At 42.3% G+C, this 24898-nt stretch overlaps 1 protein-coding gene across 1 annotated transcript in view; it reads right to left on the bottom strand.

Annotated features, from left to right (window-relative positions):
* The window catches only part of STMN2 (stathmin 2), a 41573-nt gene extending 17643 nt beyond the window's left edge, over nt 1-23930 (bottom strand). The window contains exon 1 of the mRNA XM_069779560.1: nt 23669-23930. Within this exon, the coding sequence (XP_069635661.1) occupies nt 23669-23687 (19 nt within the window). The 5' untranslated portion in view covers nt 23688-23930. The remainder of the gene's footprint in view (nt 1-23668) is intronic.
* Between the last annotated feature and the right edge of the window lie 968 nt (nt 23931-24898).

Raw genomic sequence — 24898 nt, 5'->3', positions numbered from 1 at the left:
CAGCATCAGCACTGTGATGGCTTGTCCCCCTTGACCAGGGAAAGAGCAGCTTATTTGGCAGCATGGAGTGGCAGGAGTCCTGCTTTGCTCAGCTGTCCTTTCCTTAAACTGCCATACATTAAAAAAAAACCAGAGCTGTAATGTTAGCCCAGTTAGTGGTCTGATTAGAGTGGCAGGCCCATGTCACACAGGTTGAACAGGGAGATAACAGTGCTTTCCCAAATTCTGAGGAGTTAGTGTTTTAGCTATGGAAGTCTGTTCTCCCCAAAAGAAATGTTTTTCTATTAAAAAAGCAGCACACTTAGGCCAGAAAGCCAACAGCACAGCATTTATGCAATCTGCACAGGACCTCTCGTGTTAACTGAAATAGGCACAAAAATTATCTGTCTTATAGCGGAGCTTTTAAAAACCCTTGAAGACAAGCAGTGATTGCAACAAAGTTTATTTTCCAAATGTGTTTCAATTGGCTTGCTAATTACTTAGCTCCTTGTGCAGTCATGTAGGGTACATATCATTCCATTAACTGCGCAAGTTAAATGAAGGAAAGTAAATGATGGTAATCGTAATACTACAAAAGCTTTGAGAGGGAAATTGCTAGGAAGGAACAAGGTTGACAAAAGATGGCAACAGAATCTTCTTAGTTATATGCAGCAAGATTTAAATGTTTATATGCATTAAAAGCTTCAAAGCTGGGCAAGAGCAGAACACCGATTTTTGCTAAAACCAGAAGGGATTTCAGTATTAGCAATTCTTGCAGTTTTTCTGTGAATAGCCTAGTATTTACAGGTCTTCTTAAATTCTGAAGCTGTGTGATTATTTCAGAACCTCATCTACTTTTTAAAAAATAAATTTCTCATATTCAGAGTTGCAGAGAGTGCCTTAGAAATACTATCTAATGCCTCTAAAAGCTTTGACAGCTTCAGAGAAGAAACTCGATAGCTTTGAAACTCAAGAACGAAAGATTTTTTTCTGAATGAGTCCCAAATGCACCTTAATATAATTGTTTTAACCCAATCTCACTATTTTTCTCAAACTTCAGGCATTAGTTTTAACAGCTATGTTTAGAAACTGTGAAACCACTCCCTGTGTTGGGCGAACATTTCCATACTCTTTCTTTGTGGGCTCTTTACTTGCTGGTCCAGGTAAGATCTCCCAGAGGCTTTCAAGGGCACCAGTGCTATGTCTGCATGAGCAAGCAGGGAAGCACAGGACTGGATCTCTGGGGGGAAGCAATCCTAAGGACTCCATGCTGATGCTGTATATATCTTGGGGGTCTTTTCTTTAGCCTAGTTCAGTCCCATGGTCTAAACAACCATTAGTGCCTGGAGCACAGCAGATACACTGCTATTGCACATCTTCCAGTTTCATTACCTATCAAGTAAACCAGTTTGTGCACTCTGAGATTGCTCTGCAGTGTGATCAAAGCATGGTCAGCTGGGGTGTTTTGATGATTCTCTTTGTAAGTGCTCGCCTGATCTCAAATAATATGCCTATTCAGATACATCCCATATTCCTCCACTAACGACAGAAAATTAGTCCATCACCAGTCCTGCAGTTCAGTTGCCCATTGAGTGAAGCTAATAAGGAAGAATGCTATGGCTGCCATTAGAAGTCAGCAGCCCGTTATTTGTTGCTGGGAGAAACAGGAAGATTAGGGAAAACACCAGTAAAACCACCCTGTCTGTTCTCGTCGGTTATCCAATAGCTATAAGGAATTTTTTACAGTTTACACTGTAAAATGAAAATCTGTCCTGACTGATGGGCCATGGGCGATTTGGGTCACATTTTGTTCCTTGGCAAAGCACAGCTAGGACAGATTGCTGTGTCACAGCAGAGACCATTATTCATAAGCAAGACTATTTTTAACACATGAAAGCAGAGAGATAAGTGTAAATGTTACTTATAATTAACATCTGATGAAGGCAAATCTGTTGATGCCTTTTGCCTTACTGAATCCAGTCCACATATAATAAAGTGTTACTGATTTTTGACACTTCAAGTCCCACTAGCCAACTAGTTTTGGAAGTTCTGTACACCCGGAAGGAAACAGAAACTGGCATATTGCCCATGTTCAAAATGTGCAACCCGTAACACAGTTCAGCCCCGTGTTCCCTTGCCAGGCACCTGTGAGACAGTCAGTTTCTGAGACTGAACTGAAATCCTGCTTTGTTTTCTGCTTTGGAAGAGACTGCAAGAGTAAGATTAGGTGAAACATGAATGTCAAGGTAGGGAAGACCTACCACAGCCATCCTTTACATCGATTTCTCACGGATGTTATTGACAAAGCAGTTTGTTACAAATTTCACTTTGTTAATGCTCCCTTTGAGGTGCTAGAGTTTTTGGTTTGTCGAGACAATGCTTTAAGTCACAAAAAGCCATGTCATTTTGTGAACACCAATACTCTGTTGGGCAGTAATTTTTTTTTTATAGTAGCGTGCTGTATCCTTTTCTGTCAAATGAAGAGGTGTTATATGATCATAAATGTAATTGTTTCCCCATAGCTGGTGGGGTATTTGAAGTAAGCTGCATGATGAGTGCTGGTAAAGTGGTGAACTAATACTGGGACTAGTACATGGGATGGGGATGGGTAGAAGTAAAACTCAAGATGGGGCACGACTGAAAGGGATCCTACATACCATTTAATTTTTGGCACTTGTCTGAGATTCACTTTAATTAATGTTGGCCATCTAGTATTTAAGACAGCTAGTTTACAGCAGTTATGAAAGCTTTCTTTTTAGTCAATGGAGAGATAAGCAATACCAGAGAGTGACTGTGTCTGGTCCCATTCCAACAGAGATGTCTAAGATAAACGAATTAGGTTGTCTAAGGCCAATGAATCTCTCTCTGTTGTCAAAAAACCTAAGGATGCTTATAGGCTTATGGAGCTGCCAGTGATGGAGAGAATGAAAGCAAAAGCCCCTGCAGTGAATACATCTTATCCTTCCCTTACACTCAGTCGTGAGTGACATCTCATTTTGGTGGTTCACATAGGTGGGGCTTATTTCTGTTACTGTCTTTCCGAATGCAAAACACTGCTCCACAGAGTATTTGGGGTGAGTCCCTCTCACAACCTTATGCATATGTGTGCTTTTCCAGTTTCCCCAACAAAAATAAGGTTGCTTTAAATTGTACTAACAGCTCATAGGCTCTTTAGTGCTCTACAGCGCAGACCTGCTTCACTGATGGGAAAGGGGGCATGGGACCCTCACTCACCTGGGGCCATTCTTTAAAAGTCTTTAAAATTGCACTCTTCATATACTGCAATACAGTTTAATATAGATATGAGTATAGAGTTTTGGTCATGTCCCTCACCCCTGAATTATTTGATATTTCTGTATCTATCTAGGCCATAGAGAAAGCGGGTACTATGAAAAGGAAACAAGAAACGGAAAACGAGGAAAAGAAATTGTGAATTACTGAGTTTCCTCTGTCAACAGTGACTGGCATTTCCTATTACATGTCCAGAAAATGAGAAAGAATGAACTTGGACAGATCTAATCTGCTTTTGTGGCAACTGAGTTTTAAAAAGTAGTTTTAGGCATTAATTTCCATAGCCCTCATGGCTGTTCTGAGGTCACTAAAGCTACCTAGGTTTTGGCAGAAGTATTAGCAATTTTATTCTCTCCAACAAGAAATCCTTTTAACAAATGGCTTTAAAATGGTTTGGCATGGAATCAAGCATTAGTGTCATTCCTAAAAGCACAGGGTGGCAGTGAAATCCGGGAGCACTGTAGCATCGGTTCTTCAAAACACAAAAAAAGACGCAACAGATCTGACCCTTCAGCTTCCTATTAAGATTGTGTCAAATTGTACCAATGAACCCTGCCCTCAAGTGCAAGCCCTTGCATGCCACTTCTACAGCATAGTTCAGGATCTGGCTGGAAAACCCATCCCGAGGAATACACCAACAGCTGTTTGCTTATGCAAAGACTGCCCAGTAATGATTTTCTTTCATCTACGGTGTGTAGATGCAAACACATGCAAACATGCAGATTGGAGGGTGGCACAAGTCTGACTGAAAATTGCCCCTAAATTTACAGCTTAATCACTGATCATGACTATGGATTTTTGGACTAAAATGGACTACTCCAGATGCCATGTCTGTGATTTTTACTTAATGTGTGTGATTGGATTCAAACATCTTTGTTCACTTTATTTTCTGATGACAGAATGTAATGTTAAGATGTAAAGTTACCATTTTGTATTATTTCAATTTATGTGATTTTCACTGCTGAAGCAATGAGAAAACCCAGTTACTGAACCCTGACTGTTATGGTCATCTGTGACTTGAGTTAATGGGACTATTTTGTTGGGCTACTGCCACCGCATTGTCAAAATGAGATTTTAATGGAAGGGGTTTTTTGAATTTGGAAAAAAAAAAAGTCTTATGATGGTTACTCAAAACGAACAGCGATGCAGATGCTTTGCTGAAGTCGCTATTAGAGTTTTGGGCCAGACTGTACTGTCTGCTTATAGAAATGGAAACACACCCATTTCCTTCCAGTGTGGCAGGAACATAGACCTGTGTCTGTCCAGAGCCTGTCCAGGGCACTGACAGCCTCACCACACTGCATGCTGGTGGAAACATGGGTAGAACAGACAAGAAAGCTATGGGTAAGCTTCTCCTCCTTCTCCAGCTCTGCAGAAAGTGGTCCGTAGCAGTGGCAGAGACAGATGCTGCACTCCCTCTTCTGAGCCACCCCTCTGGAGAGCCAGTGCATCACATTGGCATGAAGAAGCCCTTGGCACTTCAGTTCCAACATACAGAGGTCTGTGGCCCTCCCAAAATCCATTTGAACTTTGGGGAACTTCAGCCAGGGTGAAACCAAAAATTCCAGAGATATTTTTCCCAAGGGGAGAAGACCTCCTTCTTTAAGGTCTGCTTTGCCTTTGCAAATTTTTCAAGGCATCCCCCCCATATTTCTCTCCCTACCTCCACACCCCATCTCCCTTCCCCCTATTTTCTTCCCATAGAGCTTTTTATGTAGGAAAGGATGTGAGCTACTAAAACAGACTCTGAAGACAATGGAGAGGATGAACAGTGAGGAATTAACTCAAAGGCTACAGTACTCCTAAGACAGCTTGATTTCCTACTGGTTAACTGAAAACAACTGTTTAATTTTTTGCAGTGAGAAGTTCAACCCCCGTTCTTCAGGTGCTTTGGCAGGATGCTGATGTTTAAGATGCTGAACTTATGCCTACCTTCATGATTTCACCACAGCCATCGATAGTTCCTGATACACTATGATCACCTAAGTGTGAAAGTCATGTAAGCATCAGTAGTTTGCAAATCTTTAAGGCAGCCCCATCCAGCAACCATTCTGCTCTCTGCTGTCCCCTGTATTCTGCGGAAGCACAAAACACTGTGGAAATTCAGCTTTGGGATGATGTGAACTAAAGAAATTTTCCTGAATGTGAACTGGATGGAAAAAGTGAATAGGCTGTAGCAGCTGCACCAGGAGGAAATAACCCTCCTTACTTGGCTCACCTTACCTGCGTGAGAACTGCTGTTGGTTTTGTTATGTACCTGCACACAGGGAAAACAGTCTCTTTTGATTGGTATTGTAGCAAGCTTGGCTCTGTCATGTCTTACAGAAAAATCCTCAGTTTTACTTTTAGTTTAGGACTACTGATAGAGTAGTAGTAATGAGTTTGCACATATCATTCTGGGTCTGATCCTATCATTAATTTTCCTGTTCTCAAGAAAAATCCCTATCCCCTGAGCTATCACTCAGAATCTTATATAAGAATCAAAACCTTAAGCCCTGGAATTTTTGAATGGGCGGATTTGCTTTTCATGATTTAATGCTCACTGTGTGTAACGTACTTCCTTCGCATTGTATGCCTGAAGGATTGTGACATACCCTTTTGCCAGCACACAAAGCCGTTAAATTCTTACTTCTAAGACAGGTCACATACAAAATGGCTTAACAAGCCAGATATTTCACTCCAAAATTTCCACTAACATGGCTTTGAAGATTCCCCCCTAGGTTATCTTGTCTCAGCATTTCTGAGACTGGGGCTACTGCCTGTACTAGCTTGCCAGAACAGCAGCCTAGTGGAGTTTGGTTCAGGACTTCCCTAGAGCAGCACAACCCCCAGATTTATGATCCTTCCCGCAGAAGTGGCTGTGCAGTGCTCAGGAGCCCCCCGAGCCATGCTGTTTCCTGGGTGCAAAGCCGTGGTGCTTGGCTTGGTCCTGGGGCCATGCTGGTGGCTGAAGCACCAGGGAAGGACTTGCGAGGGAGGCGGTACCGCTTCAGTGTCTTTGTAAGCGTGGGGTGGGGTGGACTGAGTCACAGCGTGGAAGCTGCAGAGCCTGCAGGCAGCCCGCCTTCCCCTGACAGCCCCGGCACGCAGGTGTCAGTCACCACAACAGCAGCGTGCCTACAGCTTGCTGCCGATCCACGCGCTGGGTGGAAAGGGCAATTCTGAGTCCTTGCTGTTGAGCACACTAGTTTCCCCTGGAGGACCCAGCAGTCAGGGAGTAGGCTATCAGAGATGGCTGCTGTCTCCCAGTATGCTCTTAAGGTCATCTCGTTATTGTATCGTGGGAGCAGGCGGAGGCCCAGCCGAGATCTGCACTACTTTCTGCACAAACATGTCGGGTGCAAACTCCCTATGCCAAAGAGTTTATGGTGTAAGTGAGAAAGACAGGCAAGGGATGCTGGGGAAGAAAGGACCCAGAGGTGGAAACAGTCCTGCTCTGCAGAAAAGCCTCATGGAGAACACGGGTCTCCTGATTTCTGGATGAGTGACACCTCCGCTGGCACAGGCTGTCTCTTTGAGAGTGCTGCAGACAATACGGGTGCTGGCGGGTGAAACAGCCCCTAGAGTGAGGATGCAAATCAAGTATGATGAAATAGAATGGCAACAGTTTAGTTATGCAGCCTACTGTGATCAAACAGCATCTTCCCAAGGTATGAATCGTGGTACGGGTTCTGTTTTAGCACAGTAAGACTGGGTTACTAGAGCAGGGTGTGACAGAACTGGCTGCCAGTATTTCTTTTATTTTTCTGAATCTCATCCTCAGCCATGTGTGCTTGGAATGGTGGCATTTATTCAATTTTTACCAATGATCTCTTCAGAGGCTTCCACTGACTTAATTTTGCATCACCCTGATCCCTTTATGTAGGCTCAAACTCTTCCTGGTCTTGCATCACCCAGCCATGCATCACCCACTGACATTGGATGTAATTTTATTCCATGGCGGCTGTGTATTATCATGCCTAGAGAGTAATGACATAATCCTGGCATATTGTCAGTCTTCGCAATTGAAGTAAGAGTTCTGCTGCTGTTTCTTTTCATCTGGACACAGTAGATCCTTTCTGGGTTTGTACTGATATTACTTCAATTACATTACAAAATCCCCCCTCCCCCCCATCTTTGGACTGAGATTACAGTCAAATTTTTCTAAGACCTACACCGAGCTTCTCAAGAGAGCAAATTTTTAGCAGAATTACCCATATATTCTGAAAGCAAGCCATTGACACAGCATCAAGCAAAGGAATGGCCCAAAATGCTTCAGCAAAGCAGACAATTAAGAAAGAATGGGTAAAGAACCCAACTTTCTGTGTTTTCATCATTCAGGGAATCTCAGCTGTTACGGAGTACCTCAATCAAGGGAACAGAGATGCATTGCTACAGTGCCAATTTCCATTAACAGACAGGCTGGTCCTTGCCATTTTTCTGGGATCAGATACACATGTGGTTTTAACAGAACTGCAAGTCGGATATAAAATGTGACTTTTTTTTTATAGGTCATATAGGGCTTGTAACCACAACCCTCGTTAATACATATCCTGTGCCATTCCAAAGTGCAGATATCTTTGATGTCTTCCAATATTTTAAAAATCGTGCTTTGAACTGATGAAGGCCAGAATATTAGGTATTCATAACTTAAGGCTCAGAAAACAATAAGCAAATTCAATTGCAAGGTGCCTTTTTTTTTTTGCTTTAGGCAAAGAAAATACTGAGGGCGATTAGCTAACTAGAAATTTGTGTTTATATTATATGGGATAAACACAATTATAATTTGCAGTAGGCCTGGACTCCTGATCTTTCCATTCCAGTAATTCAATGTATTCCTTGCTTGCTGAGTCATTTCACTGAGTGCAGAACCTATTGCAATTATTTTCATACCATAATTATCAGGAGAATCCATTTCAGAGACAATATGCTGCTGTGAGGGCTGTGGAAGGTACCGCTCAAACTAATCATTTAATATAGACTAGAAACCCCATTTTACAGTGTCTGAATAGCAAACACATAGAAGCATTCATTATTTAGTTTACATATATGTGTATACATAAAAATATCTTGAGCTTTTTTAATGTAAGTTTATTGGTTGATTTTGAGCAATCTGCATGTATTTAATGTATTTAACCCAAAACAAAATATGTGTAACTGCATCTTTATGCTACACAATCACTTTTACTGGCTGCCATGACTACTGATTAAATGTCAACATGCAAAAGACAATGAAAGGAGACAGTTTGAAAAATCCAATTTTCTTCTGGGTTTTGAATGGAATTTTAATTTTATGGGACATTTTAAAATAAAGATGTCTCATCAGTTTGAAAAAAGGCATTAGTTCGCTTTCTGCACACGATTGCAAATAATGTATGTAAGTAGATTACTTAAAAATGAAGGGTTCCTATTCTTGCAATAATACAGACAATGGCATACATATTATAATTGCGTTAATTAATAGTAGTATTTTAAATTTGAATGCCAGAACAAAATAAGCTCTTAGTTAATGACTTTTAAGTTTCTGTATAAAACTGTTTGGTATTACAGTTTGCCTGTGGACACAACTTGTGTTTGTGGAGGATTTTGCTTTAAAACCCAAGGAGGTGTGATAATGGAAACTGTGTTGCAGATTACCTGATACTCTGCCTTATACTCTGGTACTTTATATCCTATGGCTTAAATCCCTCTTTTCATAACAAAGACTATAGAAAGTTAAATGCTTTTATACAAATTTAAGAGTCTACTCAATTGGGTATATGTGGGAACAAGGGGCTGTATTTATTTAATTACAAGATATTCCAAAGGACTGAATTTCTGGGTTTAGAGAAATTTAGTCCCTAATTTAAGAATCTCCCTGCATAGGAAGCCTATCAACGGTGTGTTTATGCTTGGAGAAATCCTTTGGTTAAAAAATAATGTCTTTAGGTTTTGAAGGACTTTGAAAGCACTGCACAGAGTAAACAAAAATGACAGCAACTCCCTGATCAACCATGTTGATACAAAGCTGATTCTGTAAAACTCATCTTTTCACTTGGTGTTATCTCCTAACAAGTGGGCAGCAGAATGACTAGGAAAAGTATCTTTTGGCAGGTCCCCAAATCTAGAAATTGGGGCTCCTTCTAGACATTTCAGCGTTCAATGTTTTCACTGTGAAAATCTGTTCTCACAGCATTTAAAGACACAAGATAATTTTCTTCTAGTCTTCTACACAGTCCTGAAGAGAGTAAAAATGCCCAAGTGAGATTTCGGATGTTTCAGTGTGTGGCTACATAAACCCATAACTGTCAGTGCTGAAAGATGAAGTCTAAGCATCAAAACAGGAACGGATACTGGGGCAGTGACTTTTTTTAAAAATAAATTTACAGAAATAAATTCAGCATATGTAGGTTGGCTCTGAAAGTCTCATAAGGAGGAGTTTTTTTGCTATTTCTTCCACCTTTCTTTTAAAGGGGTCATACTGGGAAAATGGAGAGAAGCAGCAGGCCAGAAGCAGAGGTGTGTGTGAAGCAACAGGAGGGGAGGTTGGGTTCACCAGTGGTTGAAGGTATGTGATGCTGTGGAGTGCACCTGAGGTACCGCATCCAGTTTTGGGCCCCCCAATTTAAGAGGGACATGGAGGAAGAGGTGAAAGTCCAGTGGAGGGCTACCAGGAAGGTGAGGGACCTTAACCATGTGGCCTGTGAAGGGCGATGGAGGAGGTCAGGTTTATTTAGTTGGGTAAAGAGGTGGCTAAGGGACAAGCTGCTTACAACTACTTGACGGAAAGATCAATGAAAGACAGACCCAAACTCTTTTCAGATAACAGAAGAAAGAACAACAGCCACAAATTGTGGCTTGGGAAGTTGTAAGATCATCCATTCAGGAGTTGGTTAGACAAAGTGGCAATGGTACTTCTTCAAGCAGGAGGGCAGGCTAGATGACCTCTAGATGTCCTTCCAACCAGTTTCTCCATAGTTCAATTCCCAGAGCGAGCTTAATTTTTTGTGTGCCATTGTGGGCGGGAGGGTTTGTTAGCAACTTACAGCCCCAGCTCCACTCCTCTTTGTTATTCACATCTTCTAGTGCTTGCTGTCCCAACAAAAACACATCTCATCTCACTGGCCCTCTGACTGTTGCCGTCATTCAGGATTTGTGCATTGGCTGCAGACTCTTGGTAAGCTCATCCCCAGCACACTACAGAACCAAATCCCTCGGGCTCCTTTCCCGGCTCTTCCCCCAACCACCCACTCACTTGCTGCCCTCCATCGAACCTCCCTTCTTGCCAAAGAACCTCCCAGTTTCCTTTTGCCATGTTCCAAGAGCATCTCATTGGGGTAGCACCAGGAAGAGACCCCAGCTGTTCAGCAGCTGGACTTCAGATGTGGCCATCACCATAGGCCACTTCCCCAGCCATCCCACCGCTTTTCTGAAATACAGTCTTCCAAGTACCCTTTCAGATTTGGTGAAAACTCTCTCAGCATTTAAGCTTGCTTGCAAAGCTAGCAATAAGCCATACAGAGTAGACACAGGCAATAAAAAAAGATACATAAAAGCAAATAAAGAGAGTTATTGTCACTATTCTTTTAAATTTTGGCTTTGCCTCACTGGGACGATTTTGTGTAGACAGTGGAGTCTAAATGATCATTTTATTCTTGGAATTGTTGCAAATAAAATAGTGGTCTGGTCATCAGTGAGTATTAACTTATGTAGCACAACAAATCTGGTGTCTCTGCAAGTTTTGTTATTGAGCAAAACCATAAAATCATATTGGAAATAGAGCACATGGATATAAATGTGCTTGTTTTAACCAGAAATTGGCACAATTGAAAACATTTATATAGATCAAACTTAAGACCTAATCCAGACCATAAAATAACTCTGAGAGATTTATTTAATTGGTCGTTCTTTGCTTTTTTTAGTAAAACTGATTTGAGCAGTGACAACAATCAATGAAGTGACCTGTGTGAAGTCAATAACCTTGACTCCTGCTAGGTGACAAGCATTTTCCAATTTGCACATCCTTTCTTAGCCTGAGAAAAAATACATGCAAAGTAGGTATGCTAAAATAAAGCTTCAGCTTGAGCATCCACTGAGCATCCATTTATCAGTGGTCCTCTAGAAGCCCATCTAGAAGATATGGCCTGTGTCCTGCATCACTCTACCATCATGAACTTCTCCTAACTCCCAGTAAAATTAATTACAATAGTTTGAAATTTTTGTCAGCCCTGATCTCGAGCTGATTAATACTGTTTTACTAGCAATCAGATCATTTGTGGATGAAATCCCAGCTTCATTTTAAGTCAATCAAAAAGCTCTCTTTGACTTTGGTGCATTTAAGTTTTACCCAATAGATGCTTTCTGGGGGGGCTTTCTAAGATGAAACTTTTGACGTATTCATTCTGTTATTCTGTGGCTTTCAGATTTTTCTCTATGATTTTTAACTAAACTATCTATGCAGCTATTATCACTAATTACCTGATTTATACTTCTACTATTGTATCCTACCATGTCTTTATGCATATATTCAAACATTTGATTGCCTCCATTAAGAAAATAATGATACCACTCAACAGCATATTGCTAAAATTTATCATAGTTAAGCATAGATTATAAATATTATTGAGTAATTTAATCAGAAGATGTGTAAAATGAATGAGAAGGAAAGAAAAACAAAGAATGACAGCCTCTTCTTTGAAACCATGCTGACGGTGCAAAGAAATTAGTATATTATTCAGAATTGATTAAATTGGCTGACAGAGAACATTTGCTCATGGGATATTTTTGTTGCAATTGATGCTACAATAAAACTAGGACAAGAACCACTGGTCAAAGGAAGTGTTTTAAGTCACTTTGCTCAGATTTGCATAATAGAAATAAATTGATTTTTGAAGATGTAAAATTGGTGCATAAATGTCTACACTATAACAATTTATATGGACTTTCAGTAATGTGACTGCTCCTGATTTAGTCTTTCATGATCCACCTCTGTTTTTCATCTTTTGTCTTCTCCTTCCCTCTTTTATACTGTTTTTCAAGTTAGTGATTTTTTTCCTGTTCTGAAATATTACTGAAGATTTCTAGAATTCATTTGTTCTGTCAGTCTATTTATTTCTCTGTAGCGATCTATCTATCTATCTATCTCTATTTTTCTGCAGTACTGGCCTCCACTTACACATTCGTTCTTGATGAATTCAGAGACACTGCTCTGCTACTAAATTAACCACATGAGGAGTTGATCCCTGCAGAGATGCTCCATTGATTTCTATGGGGCTCTGGTGTGAGGGTGCTTGGCTCGTTTAGAATAAAAAAGGATCATCACTTGCAATACCTATATTTTCAGGGCACTATGCACCAGCATATCCCAGCATCAATAGTCTGTCATTAAAGGCAAATCAGAGCTTCTTCTGTGTTGTTCAGCCCGTCCTTTATAACAGACTTATCAAACTTCCAGGACTGGCTTGTCCGTCATATTTTTCAGTATGTTCTAAAAGTAGCAGGAGCTGGAGATATCCAAACGTCAACTTACAACAGCCTGGTTTTTCTCTTTTGTTGTATAATCAAATTCTTTTTCCCATATAAAAAAGTCTCTTTTCCTGTATAATCAAATTCTTCTTTATTAGTGCAGCTGGCTTTTATATGACTTTTCAAAATAAGAAAGGAGAGGTTTCTTTCCTAAGCTGATGCTTCAGGAGATTTAAAGAGGGAAAAAAATGGGTTCACCAGATGTAAATTGACATGAGTCTACTACCATAGATTTCCACTGGTTTAGGATGTAATTCTAGCAAGACCGGTATTCCTGGCACTTGCACATCTTAGGCACTTAAATGTATGACCCATACACCACAGTGAGCCATTGCTATTTCCCATCTAATGCCACATTTTTTCTTCCACTGCATTAGAAAACATGGGAGTCCTCCTTCCACTGACTATCGCTTTGTTAAATTACAATGATTTGGCCTACAGTTTTCTTGGCTGGAGGGCTGCCTCTTGCTGAATTTTGGACAAGCTTTTAGCAAAAATAATTTCACTATTTCTGGGAAGATGACTAGGGAAAAATACATGCACATGGTAAACTAAACAAGCACTTACTGCATTTGTTTGAAAGGCTCTAGCTCTCTGTGCCAGAAAATCATTCCTCATCTGAAAAATCTGTCCAGGCCTGGCTGTGGAATAAGTTGTTGAAATATCTGATTTCAGGCTTCAGCCATGGCTGGGAGAGACATGTCCAAGCTTTACAGCCAATTTCTCTGATGACACTTCGTGTTGGACATGACTGATTCCACGTGGGCTGAGAGTGATGCTTCAAACACTGCTCCTCTTGGTCACTGTGGACCAGAGGAGCGCTGGAAATTGGAAAAAAGAGGAGGAAACAACTATCCTGTGGTCTTAATTCCTGCCCTTCTGGCCTCACAGAAGTGTGGAGGATTACCAGAAGGAATGGGCTGTGTGAAGAGGTGAGAGTTGACTCTGCCTGGTGGAAGAAATTGCTGAGAGCAGATGAATTAAAAAAAAAAGAAGGAAAAAAACCCCAAAAGTAAGGTCAGTCAAGGGATGGCATGATTGAAACTGGACCAAGAATGAGGGTGACACTGTAACTGACTGGATAATGAGATTGGGTTAAGAAAATGAGGGAAAGGGTACCAAGGAAATGGACTGGAACTGGAAATCAGTAGGTGGTGGGGATGGAGCAGATGGGAAACCCTGATTAGCAGGGCAGATTGTTCATAAGAAAGTTCAGAGTCATCTGAAATAGAAATCTTCCTGACTGCTAGCTCAGACCTTCATCTCATGTGTAAATGGCACTAAAAAGACTGTAAAAATATGAGAGTAGCAGCTCAGGGACAGACTGTGGTCCATCTGATATAATATTCTGTTTCCAGGATACCTTTTCTTAATTTTTGTTTTAATCTAGGAAATTATATCTGTGTAACTACATAGAAATGTACTAAATGTAATTTTGTAACCTTTGTATTGTAGATTACTCCTGTTTGCTTCTCTAAATGCCTTAAATTTTCTGCCAGGGTTCGGTATTTATTTTTATTATTGCAATTTTTTACCCTTGACAGTACTTTTCTCATCTTTTGTGCAGAAATCAGGATGCCGGCAGAGCTGAGGCCTCTGAATAGCATTGCCAAGCTATGCAAAGTAATACTTAAAATTTTGCAGAGCACTTAGAAGTACCTCTGTCATGTTTAATCCTGTTTTTCAGGCCTCCCACCACTAGCAGGTGATTTTTTTTACACTGTTACTCTAACACAGTATGATTCTTTAAGTAAGGTATTTCCCTTCTTTACGTTTCACTGCAAAAAATGTGAATGCACTTCAAACGGGAGTAACTTGAATCCTCAGTGCCGATTAAAATATATATAACTTACTATTACTTTTCTTAATAAGTCATTATTGGTATTTTACTTCGAAAATAATGATGTTTAGAGGTGGAACATTGTTTCCCCAGCAAGAAGCTATTTGCCTTGAGAACAATTGTTTTCTTGACAAATATTAAAGATTTCAGTTTTTAAACAACAGTGAGTACGGGCTTCTTTCCTATCTACAACATATAATATTGAAAGCTCCCTGACTGCAGTCTTGACAGCATCAAAAAATGTCTAAACACACAGAAAAGATATTAGCTTAGAAATAGTCTTTTGTATTACACCTACATAATAAATTGAATAAATGCCAGTACCTGGAGACAAAGACTGTATATTCAAGTGACTATAAACATGACTCCTGAGTGACATCAGTTGCTCTTTCTTTTCATGAGTGATGTAAGAAACAAATATATCAAAATAATTAAATGTGGTATTTAGTAATGGCTGATAAAATGGGTTACAGAAGTGAATTTCACTTCCAAAAAATGTCTTTGAAAAATTACAGAGCTTTATTCATGCATTCATTTTAAATTAAGATTTCCTTGGAGCATGCAAATGTTTCTTACAGCTCCATTCAGGTAATGGAGGATTTGCAGTGCAAATATACAGTAAACCAAAAAATTTCATTTTTGCTACACTTTTATATACAAATGTAGGTAAACATTTTTGTGCATCTTTGGCCTGGCTGTGGTCTCTACAGTCTTTTGAAAGGAAAAAATAATAACCATAATAGTATTAGACACTTCAGGGAGCCCTGCTAATGGAATCACATCAGGAGTCATCCTAGTGGAAACCAGAGGATGAATTTGAACATGTGTGTATTAGAAATCTTAGGCCAAAAGGACAATTTGTGTTTTCAATAACTTTAGAAAGGATCAAAAATAGTATCAAGATCAAAAGTTATAGCTATGTAGCCACTTAGTGGCCAATGAATATATTTAAATGTAAAAAAACTTAAGCATTAAAAGGTACCTTAGCTAGCTTCAGGTAAAGCATACCTTAGCTTAATATAAATTCTCAATTTGAAGACCTCTATGCCAATCAGTAGTATAAAATATACACATAATTATTTTTTCTTTACCTAAGAAATTCCCTAAGGATTATAAAAAGTACCTGAATAGCACAGAATGCTAATACAGCTTTAGAAGGTACGTTGCTCTGTTTCCTAATCTGATCAGTATGGGTTTTTGCAACTTCTATAACATCAGAGCATTGTTACACATTTCCTTGCAGTATGGAACATAATCTCACATCACAGCTCTGAGGTAAGTATGTAAGATTATCCCCATCTTAATGAAGAGAGAGTCAGGTTATAAAATGATTATGGGACAAATCCAATAAAGTAGCTAGGTGCCTAAAATGATATTTAAGAAAAATTCAGGCTTCTAAATCCAAAATGTGGATTCTGCAAATCCCTGCACAGCTGCAGAGAGGTTGTGAAAATCCATAAATACCACAATTTGTGCTCTTCAAATTGGCGGTGCATTGTAGGGTGCTACTTTTTTGTACAAGCAAGAGTGCCTCAGACTTGCAATGTTTAATCCTCTAACATTGGGAATTGGGTGTTCTTCCAACCCAGATCCCATCCTCTGAAGAAATCTGTGTAGCCTATTTCCTGAGAGCATGTGGCACACATAGATAGGACAGGGTCCTTCATAAATGCAGGGGCAGCCACTCCTTTCTTTTAAAATGCAGCTAAGGGGAATGCAGGGGCAGCCACTGCTCTCTGTTAAAATGCAGCTGAGGGGAAACATTGCTGGCCATCTTACTCCTGCCGTTTGGGACAACTGTCTACAGTGAGCACCTGTGACTGGGAAATGCCAGAGCTGGGTTCAATCTCTTCCAGAAAGGAGGGGATTCAAGCTGAAGGGTCCTAACTGCCACCCAAAGAAACTCAAGTTTTATTTTCTGCTCCCACAACTGTTTCTATTTTGCTTTATCATGCAAAATCTGGCGATGGTCCTATAAGCCAGGGCTTCCCAGTTCCTCGGTGGAGGTCATCCTCCTTCCCATGTGCCCTCTCGTCCCCTCTCCAGCACGATGCTTTTCCCACAGCTTGGTGGCTCTGGTGTTCTCTGGGGAGGGAGGACATGCAGGGACAAGGGCCACCACATCCCACCACCACACCTGGAGGCCAACCACCAGCTGTTTGGCTGAGGGGCAGGAGTGTGCCCATCGCCACCTCTTTTTCCTCCCACCATGATGGAGGAGACCAAAGCAGGGCTTCTCTGCGGCCGCGGGTGAAGTGCCCCAGGATGGCTGAAGTCGCACCGCTCCCCCCTGCATCTCCCTCCGGGTCACTGAGTGATGAATACCTTCACTCTGGGCAAACCTCAGCAATGCGCTGTTTGACCGTAGCCAGAGGCACTGACCTCTGCCCAGGTGTTGTGGAGGTACAGTCACACCTGTATCCCACCGCAGGTGCCTTAGAGCCTTACGAACTCTATCCTCAGTCACCTCTCTAAACTAAACCACCTGCTTGGGGCAAAACTGGTGAAAAAAACCCACCAAACCCCAACAATCCTGTTTTGTGATTGCGTCCCTGAAGGATCACAATTTCTCCACGCAATAACTGCTACGACAGTGATGCGTTTTGTGTATTGGAATGAGTGCATAAATCATAATTTATTTAAGAACTTTTTGGATTCGACAGCTGTACCTGCAAAAAAATAACATTTCTAAATGTATTCAGTGAAGTCTACTGTTTTGTGTGGATGCTGTGCATCAGTTTAACTGCACATCCTGGCAGAAAGAGCTTAAATTCACTTCATTTGTTAAGTTATGTATTTGCAGACAGGAGAAAGAAAAACATCGTAAGTGGAAGAGAAAATTAAATAATTACAGAGCAGCTTTGTATGCTGGTATTGCTCAGACACACAATGTCTTGAACACTTTGTTACCACGAGCCAGCATTTCCACATCAGTCCATTTTTTTTGACTGAGGAGGCAGGTCTGTGCTGACTGAGGTCTCCAAAGCAATTTTTTTCTCTTTCTGAAAAGTGCTGAGCAACCAGAGCAATAGATACTGCCTGCACTGTAGTGATGGGTGCCCAGCACCTTGCAGGACTGAGGTATGCATCCCAGGTAGAATTGCTGGCTGATGTTTACAGGGGGACTCACACTTCCAAGTGAGATCAACAGTATTTTTAAACTGAATGAAAACCAACACCACCTCAGACGGTGTCCACAGAATTCATAGCATGACAACTGTGCATAGCCTAGAAAGAACTGTGAATAGCAGCCATTCCTTCAAATCAGCTATCAATTTCTGTGTCCCCACGGGCTAAAGATCAGCTGATTGTGTTGAGGCCAGTGGCTGAACTCCACTGGCTCCAGCGAGGCAAGACTCATTTGCAAAGTTGGTTCATCTATCATCCATTTTATGGATACTGCTGAAGAAGACATGTTCTCTACAAGCCACTTGATGAGAGCAAGTGTTTTTGTTTAGAAAGGTGATTTATATGGAGAACCAACATTGGATTTTTGAAGGTAGTTACTGCAGAGGTAAGTAAGCGCTGCTGGTTCATGATGCGACATTTGCTCCTCCTTAAAGCATTGGGCAGAACTACCGGCAGTGCCAGGATAAAGGGCTTTGAAGCATGATAATTTAAGTTGAAAAGCAAATGTATTCAATATATGTCCAGCCTGGGGAGAGCATGCGCTGCAAGAAGACTTGTGGGAGGACTTCACTTCCAGCTGTGTCATTGCCCACTGGTCACAGGGCTAGGAGCCACCCTCAGTCCCGTACGTTCAAGTGATGGCTTTCTTGCTGTATAATCTTTAGCAAAGCTTTTAGTGAGTTAATTTTCCAACTATATCAATTGTTTGGAGTGGCACCATTTTAGGATGCCTACTTTAAGACACCTAAGGCTTGATGTTTTTCAGGAGTGCTGAAGATCTCTTGTTCCTTTTGACTACAAACTAATAAGGTAGTTAAATTAGACCTACATGAAAATGCTGCAGCACAGGTCAAGCATTGCCCAGACCCACCTGTCATGAGAACCCTCTGATCTCTGTGTTTCAGACTATATAATAAAGCCTACTTCTCACAGAAGGCTTTTAGCAGAATTAATTAGTTAATGTTGTATAGTCTTTGAATGCTAAAATGCTATCTAAACATATTGCTGGATATGAGTGTCCCACCTCTCTTCTGTAGTGAGCTTTTTAAATTAATGCTATTAATTTGAAAATGGAGAATTCTTTTCTAAAGAGATGAATATCAATGTCACCTGAGAAAAATCTAACCATGAGGTTAGATTACACATATATTTATAGTAAAAAATAGGCATGCAAAATGTGATCTAGTGAAATGTACTACTGTAGTACAAATACCAAAGAAATGAAAAAAAAAATATCCAGGCTTAATTAATTAATTAAAGGAAATTTAAATTGAAAAAAATCAATGTGAATGAATTACAGGAATAGGTTATTAAACAGGGAAGCCTTTAGTCTAAATAGAACTTATATTGGGACAAAGAGGTGATAGAGGGGGAGGTGAGAGAACATTTTGGAAGTGTTCAAGCAGCTGAATTTTATTTTTATTTCCTCAGCATGTTATGGGATCTTTTCCATAAGATGACGGAATAGATGACACTCCATCCTCCTGCCTGTATACTTCACAGGGTAAGTAAAGAACTGCTATGAGGCAGTATAAATTCTTAGCCATATGGACTGTTTTTAAAATTATTACTGCCTTAATTCTCAATAGCAGGAAAAGTAATCTACTTTTTAAAAACAGGAAAAGAATGTGAATAGGTGTTAACCTTCACTTCTCCAGTGAATTGTACTTGCCAGTAACTTTATATTAGCTTAGTAACCACATTTCTCAGAAAAATAAACAAATTGAGATGTTTCTTCTGCTAGATCTTGACAAAATTTGGAATAATGGTGTCTCAGTCAAATCACATTTCTGCTAACATTATGAGGCAATAAACTCTTTTCTGAATCTTGTCTACATTCATTCTCATCTTAAAAGTAATTTCCTATTTGTCTTTTCAGATATATAATTTTTTGACAGTTGAAAATAATTCGGTCTTGACTTGTGTTCATTTATTTATAAAAGGGGAAGAACTGTATTTATTTATGAAAGGGGGAGGTAAAAACCTTCTGCTAAAAACCGCATAATATGGAAAGGAGCATGTTCAGTCCAAATTCAGCCTGGCGCTTAGCCATATGTTGTTTAACTTGAAGCTTGTCGCTGCCATTGATGTCCAGATGACTACTCATGTGCAATTGTTGAAGATCAAGCAACTGTTTAAGTGTACTGGCAGATCAGAGGCAGAATGTTTACCCCTTTGCAGTAAAAAAGCCTAGTTATTAAAATAATTGAACCAGTTAAACTCACAACCATACACTTATTTATGACTTCATAGGTATGTTTACATACCAGATAAAACAATAATGTAGTACTCAGTTAATAGACAAACTTAGCAGTGACACTGCATCCATCAAGCTAAGTATCGAGGTCTGAGCTTGTAACTAAAATGCGAATGACAAAAGTAGAAGAACAACTCTGAAGCACTTTTACAACAGTTTAATCAGTCTTACTGAGATATGCAAAGGAGGCAGCGTGGCGCTGTCTGAATTCCCGTATCCTCATAATCCCACCCATTTATCACCTCACAGAGTTCCTGACTATCTCAGAAGGAGCCTGAATTAAAACACTTCTTTAACACATTATTAACACATACCCCATGTATTTCTGTTAAACAACTTCCTATAAAATAAACAAGAACCATAACTGGGACTGAGACTTTCTCTATGATAATTGTCTGAAGATGTTTTCATAATAATATTCTTTAAATTAAACACCGCAAGGAAACAATGAAATAACGGTTTCGGACACCTTTTTTAGTTCCAGTGCCATCACTGGCTGCTTCACCCTCGCACTGCCACGTACATACCCTAAGAAAGTTTATCCAACCAAGTACATGGCCTACCAGGTCTGCAGTGACCACACCTGCAAAAGCTGCTGATTTATCTAACACACATCCTGTATGGTGGGGAGCATAAGGTATGAAGGAGTCCATCCATACAATCCAGATTTCATTTGGAAGATGGCGTCAAGGGGAAGATGCAATTTAAAAGCCCTCAGAATTTCTGTACAGTCGTGTTATATGGAATTTTAAAATAAGACACAAAGACAAATAAATAAATAAATAAATAGATGCGTGTGCGTGCGTGCACGCCTGGTGTCCATCATTCATGTACTCTGTAAACTAAACAGAAGGAAGAACTTCAGGGGCATTCAGGGTGTGCTGAGCTCCAGAAGTTCTTGCAGCTATTGAAATGCCTACGTAAGTCAAAGGAGCTTTTCTTGAAAACCTTTTATTTAATGGAGCCTAGGAGAAAATGACGCTTAATTTTGCTTTCTGTGGCAGAATATAGACACAGGCTTATCAAGTTATTTAGCATCTGCCTAACCTGAGTCATGTGAAGAGTTCTGTCCAAAGCCAGTAGGACTATTCACATGCTCAAACTCAGACACCTGCTTAAGTGCCTTGCTGGACCAGGGCCAGAAACATAATAGTGGGCCAGCTTAAGCTGATTAGAAATGTACTGTTGGCTCCAGTGGCAGCAGGATCTAGCCTTTATTGCCACTTTGCAAAATATGGTGCTCAACAGGGGAAAAAAAATCAGGCGCTCTGTAGTTCTCTCAGTGGTCCACTGGGTAAAGCTTGAGTGCAAAACAAATGTAGCTTATTTAGCACTAACTGGAAATGTGTATGACTGAGAATGCCTCTATTTTTCCCCGTGAAAATAAAATTTGTTGCTTTGAAGAAGCTTTTGAAATAAAGTGGCTTATTCTAATAGGCTGCCTAGATCCAAATTTTCTCAACAAATAACTATAATAAGGAAGAATAAGGTTTAAAGGAAAGGTGAAGAGAACCCTTAACCTTTGTGAGTTTAAAGAGGGAAGATGCTTTTAATAACCTATCTTTCATTTTTTAATTGAATGCTGCTGTAATTAGTATTTTTAGAAACCTGAACTAGGTAGTTACATTGCTTTTTATTGCTTGTGTATGTAGCTTGTTAACCAGGTATTAATAGGCAAACTGGCGTGACACAGTCAACCCATCTCTGGGCAAACCTAACGATTCCAGGCATCTCTCTTGCTGCAGAAACCTTTGTATTTGTGTGCTGCGAGGTCGTTAACCTAAGGCTGAAGAGCCCTTTCTTCCCTAGTGACAGAATCCCTAACAGGGCCTTCTGCAGTGGTAAGTCTCCAACCGACTACAAATTATCAATACTGATTACCAGATTACTGCAGTGGGGAGGGGACGGCGTGCTCGGCACTGCAGGGCTGGCCAGACTCCCACAGCCCTTGTCTCCCTCCTCTGTTTGCATCTACAGCTGTCTCATGCCTTGTTCCCAGGGGTGCCACAGCCAGGTTAAAACGCTTTCAATCCACACCCGTTATTCCTCGGGAGCAGAACATCAGCATTTAAATAAATAAATGTGTAACGCATCGGATGCAGCCAGTGCCGGGAGGATTCGGTATAACTTTGTGCAATGTGATTAAGAGCGGTAACAGAGTCTGGACAGAACGGGAATTTGAGTGGGATTTGCTTCTTGGGGAAGGATAATGATTGTGCTGGAGCTCTCCGTCCTTATTCTGTGGGATTTGTGTGTACACGACTTTAATGGTGAATGATTGTGAAAACTCGAATTTGAATGCGTCAAACGCAGGCTCTGCCTCATTCCACCCCCCCCCCCAAAAAAAAAAAAAAAGAAAAAGAAACCCCACCAGAAAAACGAATGGAGGAGCAAGAGGGTCTGGATGCTTTCAGCAGCCGGACCCCACGGTCGTTCTTCTCTCGCTCCCACACCCTCCGCCGCCGTCTTCCGCTCCCCCCCCCCGCTCCGGCAGCCTCCCTCGAACAAAGGGGCCGGAGCCGGGCCGCTGCCTTCCGCTGGCGCCGGGACGAGCGCCCCGTGCCCACGAGGGACCCCCCGAGGGCAAAGGGCTCCCCGAGACCCGCAGGGTCCCCGCGGCCGGGGCTGCGGCGGGGAGCCCGCCCCTCCCGCGGCCGCGCCCCGCCCCGCCCCGCCCCGCCCCGCCCGGCCGCTCCCCGGGGGGCGGCGCGCCGCGGCGGCAGGGCGCAGGGTGCGGCTCCTGGCCGGGGGCGGGAACCGGGGAGGGGGGGGGAAGGATGCTTCGCTTGCGGCTGAAAAACGCAAGCTAGCACCAGCCCCGAGAGCTGCCCCCCGGGAGAGAAAAACAGGGTGGGAACTGCTAGAAAATACCAGCCACCCATAATGCAGTGACCTACTTCGGCTCCCCCCCCCCCCCCGCCCCGCAGACTGCAGGTGCGGGCAGCGCCGGGGCAGCAGGCAAGCGGCGGCTCCTTCTTCTCGTCCCCCCCCGCTCCCCCCCGCCCCCGCAGCCCCTAGCGCCGGGCTGGGCGCGGCCGGCCCGCAGTGCGCGCCGCCGCAGGTGCCCGCCCCGCTGCAGCCCCCCCCGCCAGTAGCACGGAGCCCCCGCCGGCAGCACGGGCCCCCCGCGCCCCCCGCCGCCGGCCCGGCCCCCCCCGCCCCGGGCCGCCGCCCGCAGCCCCCCCCCCCGCCCCCGCGGTGCTGGGTTTCGGTCGTCGGTGCTTTTCCTCCTGCCCTCCTTTCTTCTCCTCCCCACGCGGTTCCTTTCAGAAGCGGAGGGGAGCGCTGGCCCCGGCCGACGGGGGCTACGGGGGCGGTGGGAGGCGTATTTATAGCGGGGATAACTTTCCGGCTCTTTCTCCTTTTTTTTTTCTTTTAAAAAAATATGCCATAGTATATATATTCGTCTTTAAAATAACGAAAGCCGTTTCAAAATCAGGCTGTGCTCCTGTGCCGACCTCACCCATCAGTCAATAATGAAGCTGAGCTCAGGTTAGGACGCTAAAAGAGCCCCGGGATCCCCCACCCCCTCCCTTTTATTCCGATCAAAGAAATTAAAAATACGTTTAGCGTTGTCTTGATTTTTTCCTAAACTTGAGGGACACCGAGAAGAGCACCTGGTGTAGGTAGCGGTCCTAGGAAATAGTGGCCGTTGTACGGGCTGAAGAAAAAGAGAGGCGGTTTCTTACCCATTGCCGTTTTAGCCATGGTGGGACGTGCAGGCTCTCACAGGCGGCGAAGGCAAAGGGGTCCAGCTACAGCAGTGGAGAGAGGGAGAGAAGACTGAATAAGGCACTGAGTCAGCAGAGTGGGGCTGTGCAAGAGAAGGAGCAAGAGGCAGGAGCCCATGAATAATTATCACTCCTCTACCCAAGCAGATTGGCTCTAGAGGTCCCCTGACATGACTCCTGCGGAGCCAGAATCTCCGGGCATTAAATATTGATCCACCAATGGTGCTGGAGTACAAAGTGCCAAAATGCAGTTTGAAATGGAAATCAGTCCTTGAATGCCTCTCCCCCCTCAGTCTGGCTTTAATAGTACATTCCATGTCAAATGTTTTATGTCTTACAGGAAAAAAGCCTATTGGTGTTGAAGGTTCTGCTGTTGCTACCTGTAAAACACGCGCAAATTTGTTTTAGCACATTTTATTCCAAAGATACAACAAAAAAAGGGACCCATGCATGGGATTTCCTAAACCGTTTCAGTAAAACAGCTGCTCAGATTATTCTTGCCTCTGCATCCCATTTCCTACAAGTGCATACAGATACCATATACAATTGTTTTATGCTGAATGTTTCTGTATTTCGCTGTTTGTTTTAGTACCCCCAGACCTAACAACCCTGGACAACCCGAGCTCTGCTAAAACGTGGGGAATGGCAGCTGGGCCTGCTCACACTCTCGAAGGGCTCTGGAAAGCCAAAACCAGGATAAGCATGAAAAAAAAGGTCATTAACCGCTTCCCTGATGTACTATAACGAGAGCCACTGGGAAGCTGCGAGCTTGATTCACTTGATAAAGTGTCCAGAATGGGACCCGACATGATTGTCACATGAAAGGGGATGGAAACAGTCTCAGCGTTCTCTACACTAATTTTAAGGATTCTCTATCCCCAGCAAGAGGAAAGCCAGCGACAAGCCTGACAGCCACCAAACAATGTGGGCGGTTAATTGAAACTCTTGCTAGAGACACGGCAGTGATGGGACCTATCCGTACACCTCCCAGGGCTGGAAGCAGCCGCTGGGCTGGAGGAGGCAGTATGCAAGATGGAGGTAGAAACAGGAGGATGTTCCGTCTTTACCTTCTCGTCCTCACACTGTCCAGCTGGAGCTCATCTGCTGCTCCCAGGGGAAAACCAGCCTCATTGTCAAAAGCCTGCAGTGATAACAGACTCCCACGCTGCTTGCAGCAGACAGGGCACA

Source organism: Haliaeetus albicilla, chromosome 3, assembly GCF_947461875.1.
Source record: "Haliaeetus albicilla chromosome 3, bHalAlb1.1, whole genome shotgun sequence".
Lineage (NCBI taxonomy): Eukaryota > Metazoa > Chordata > Aves > Accipitriformes > Accipitridae > Haliaeetus > Haliaeetus albicilla.
The sequence above is the reverse complement of the archived record's forward strand: the minus strand, read 5'-3'. Positions and strand labels throughout refer to the sequence as shown.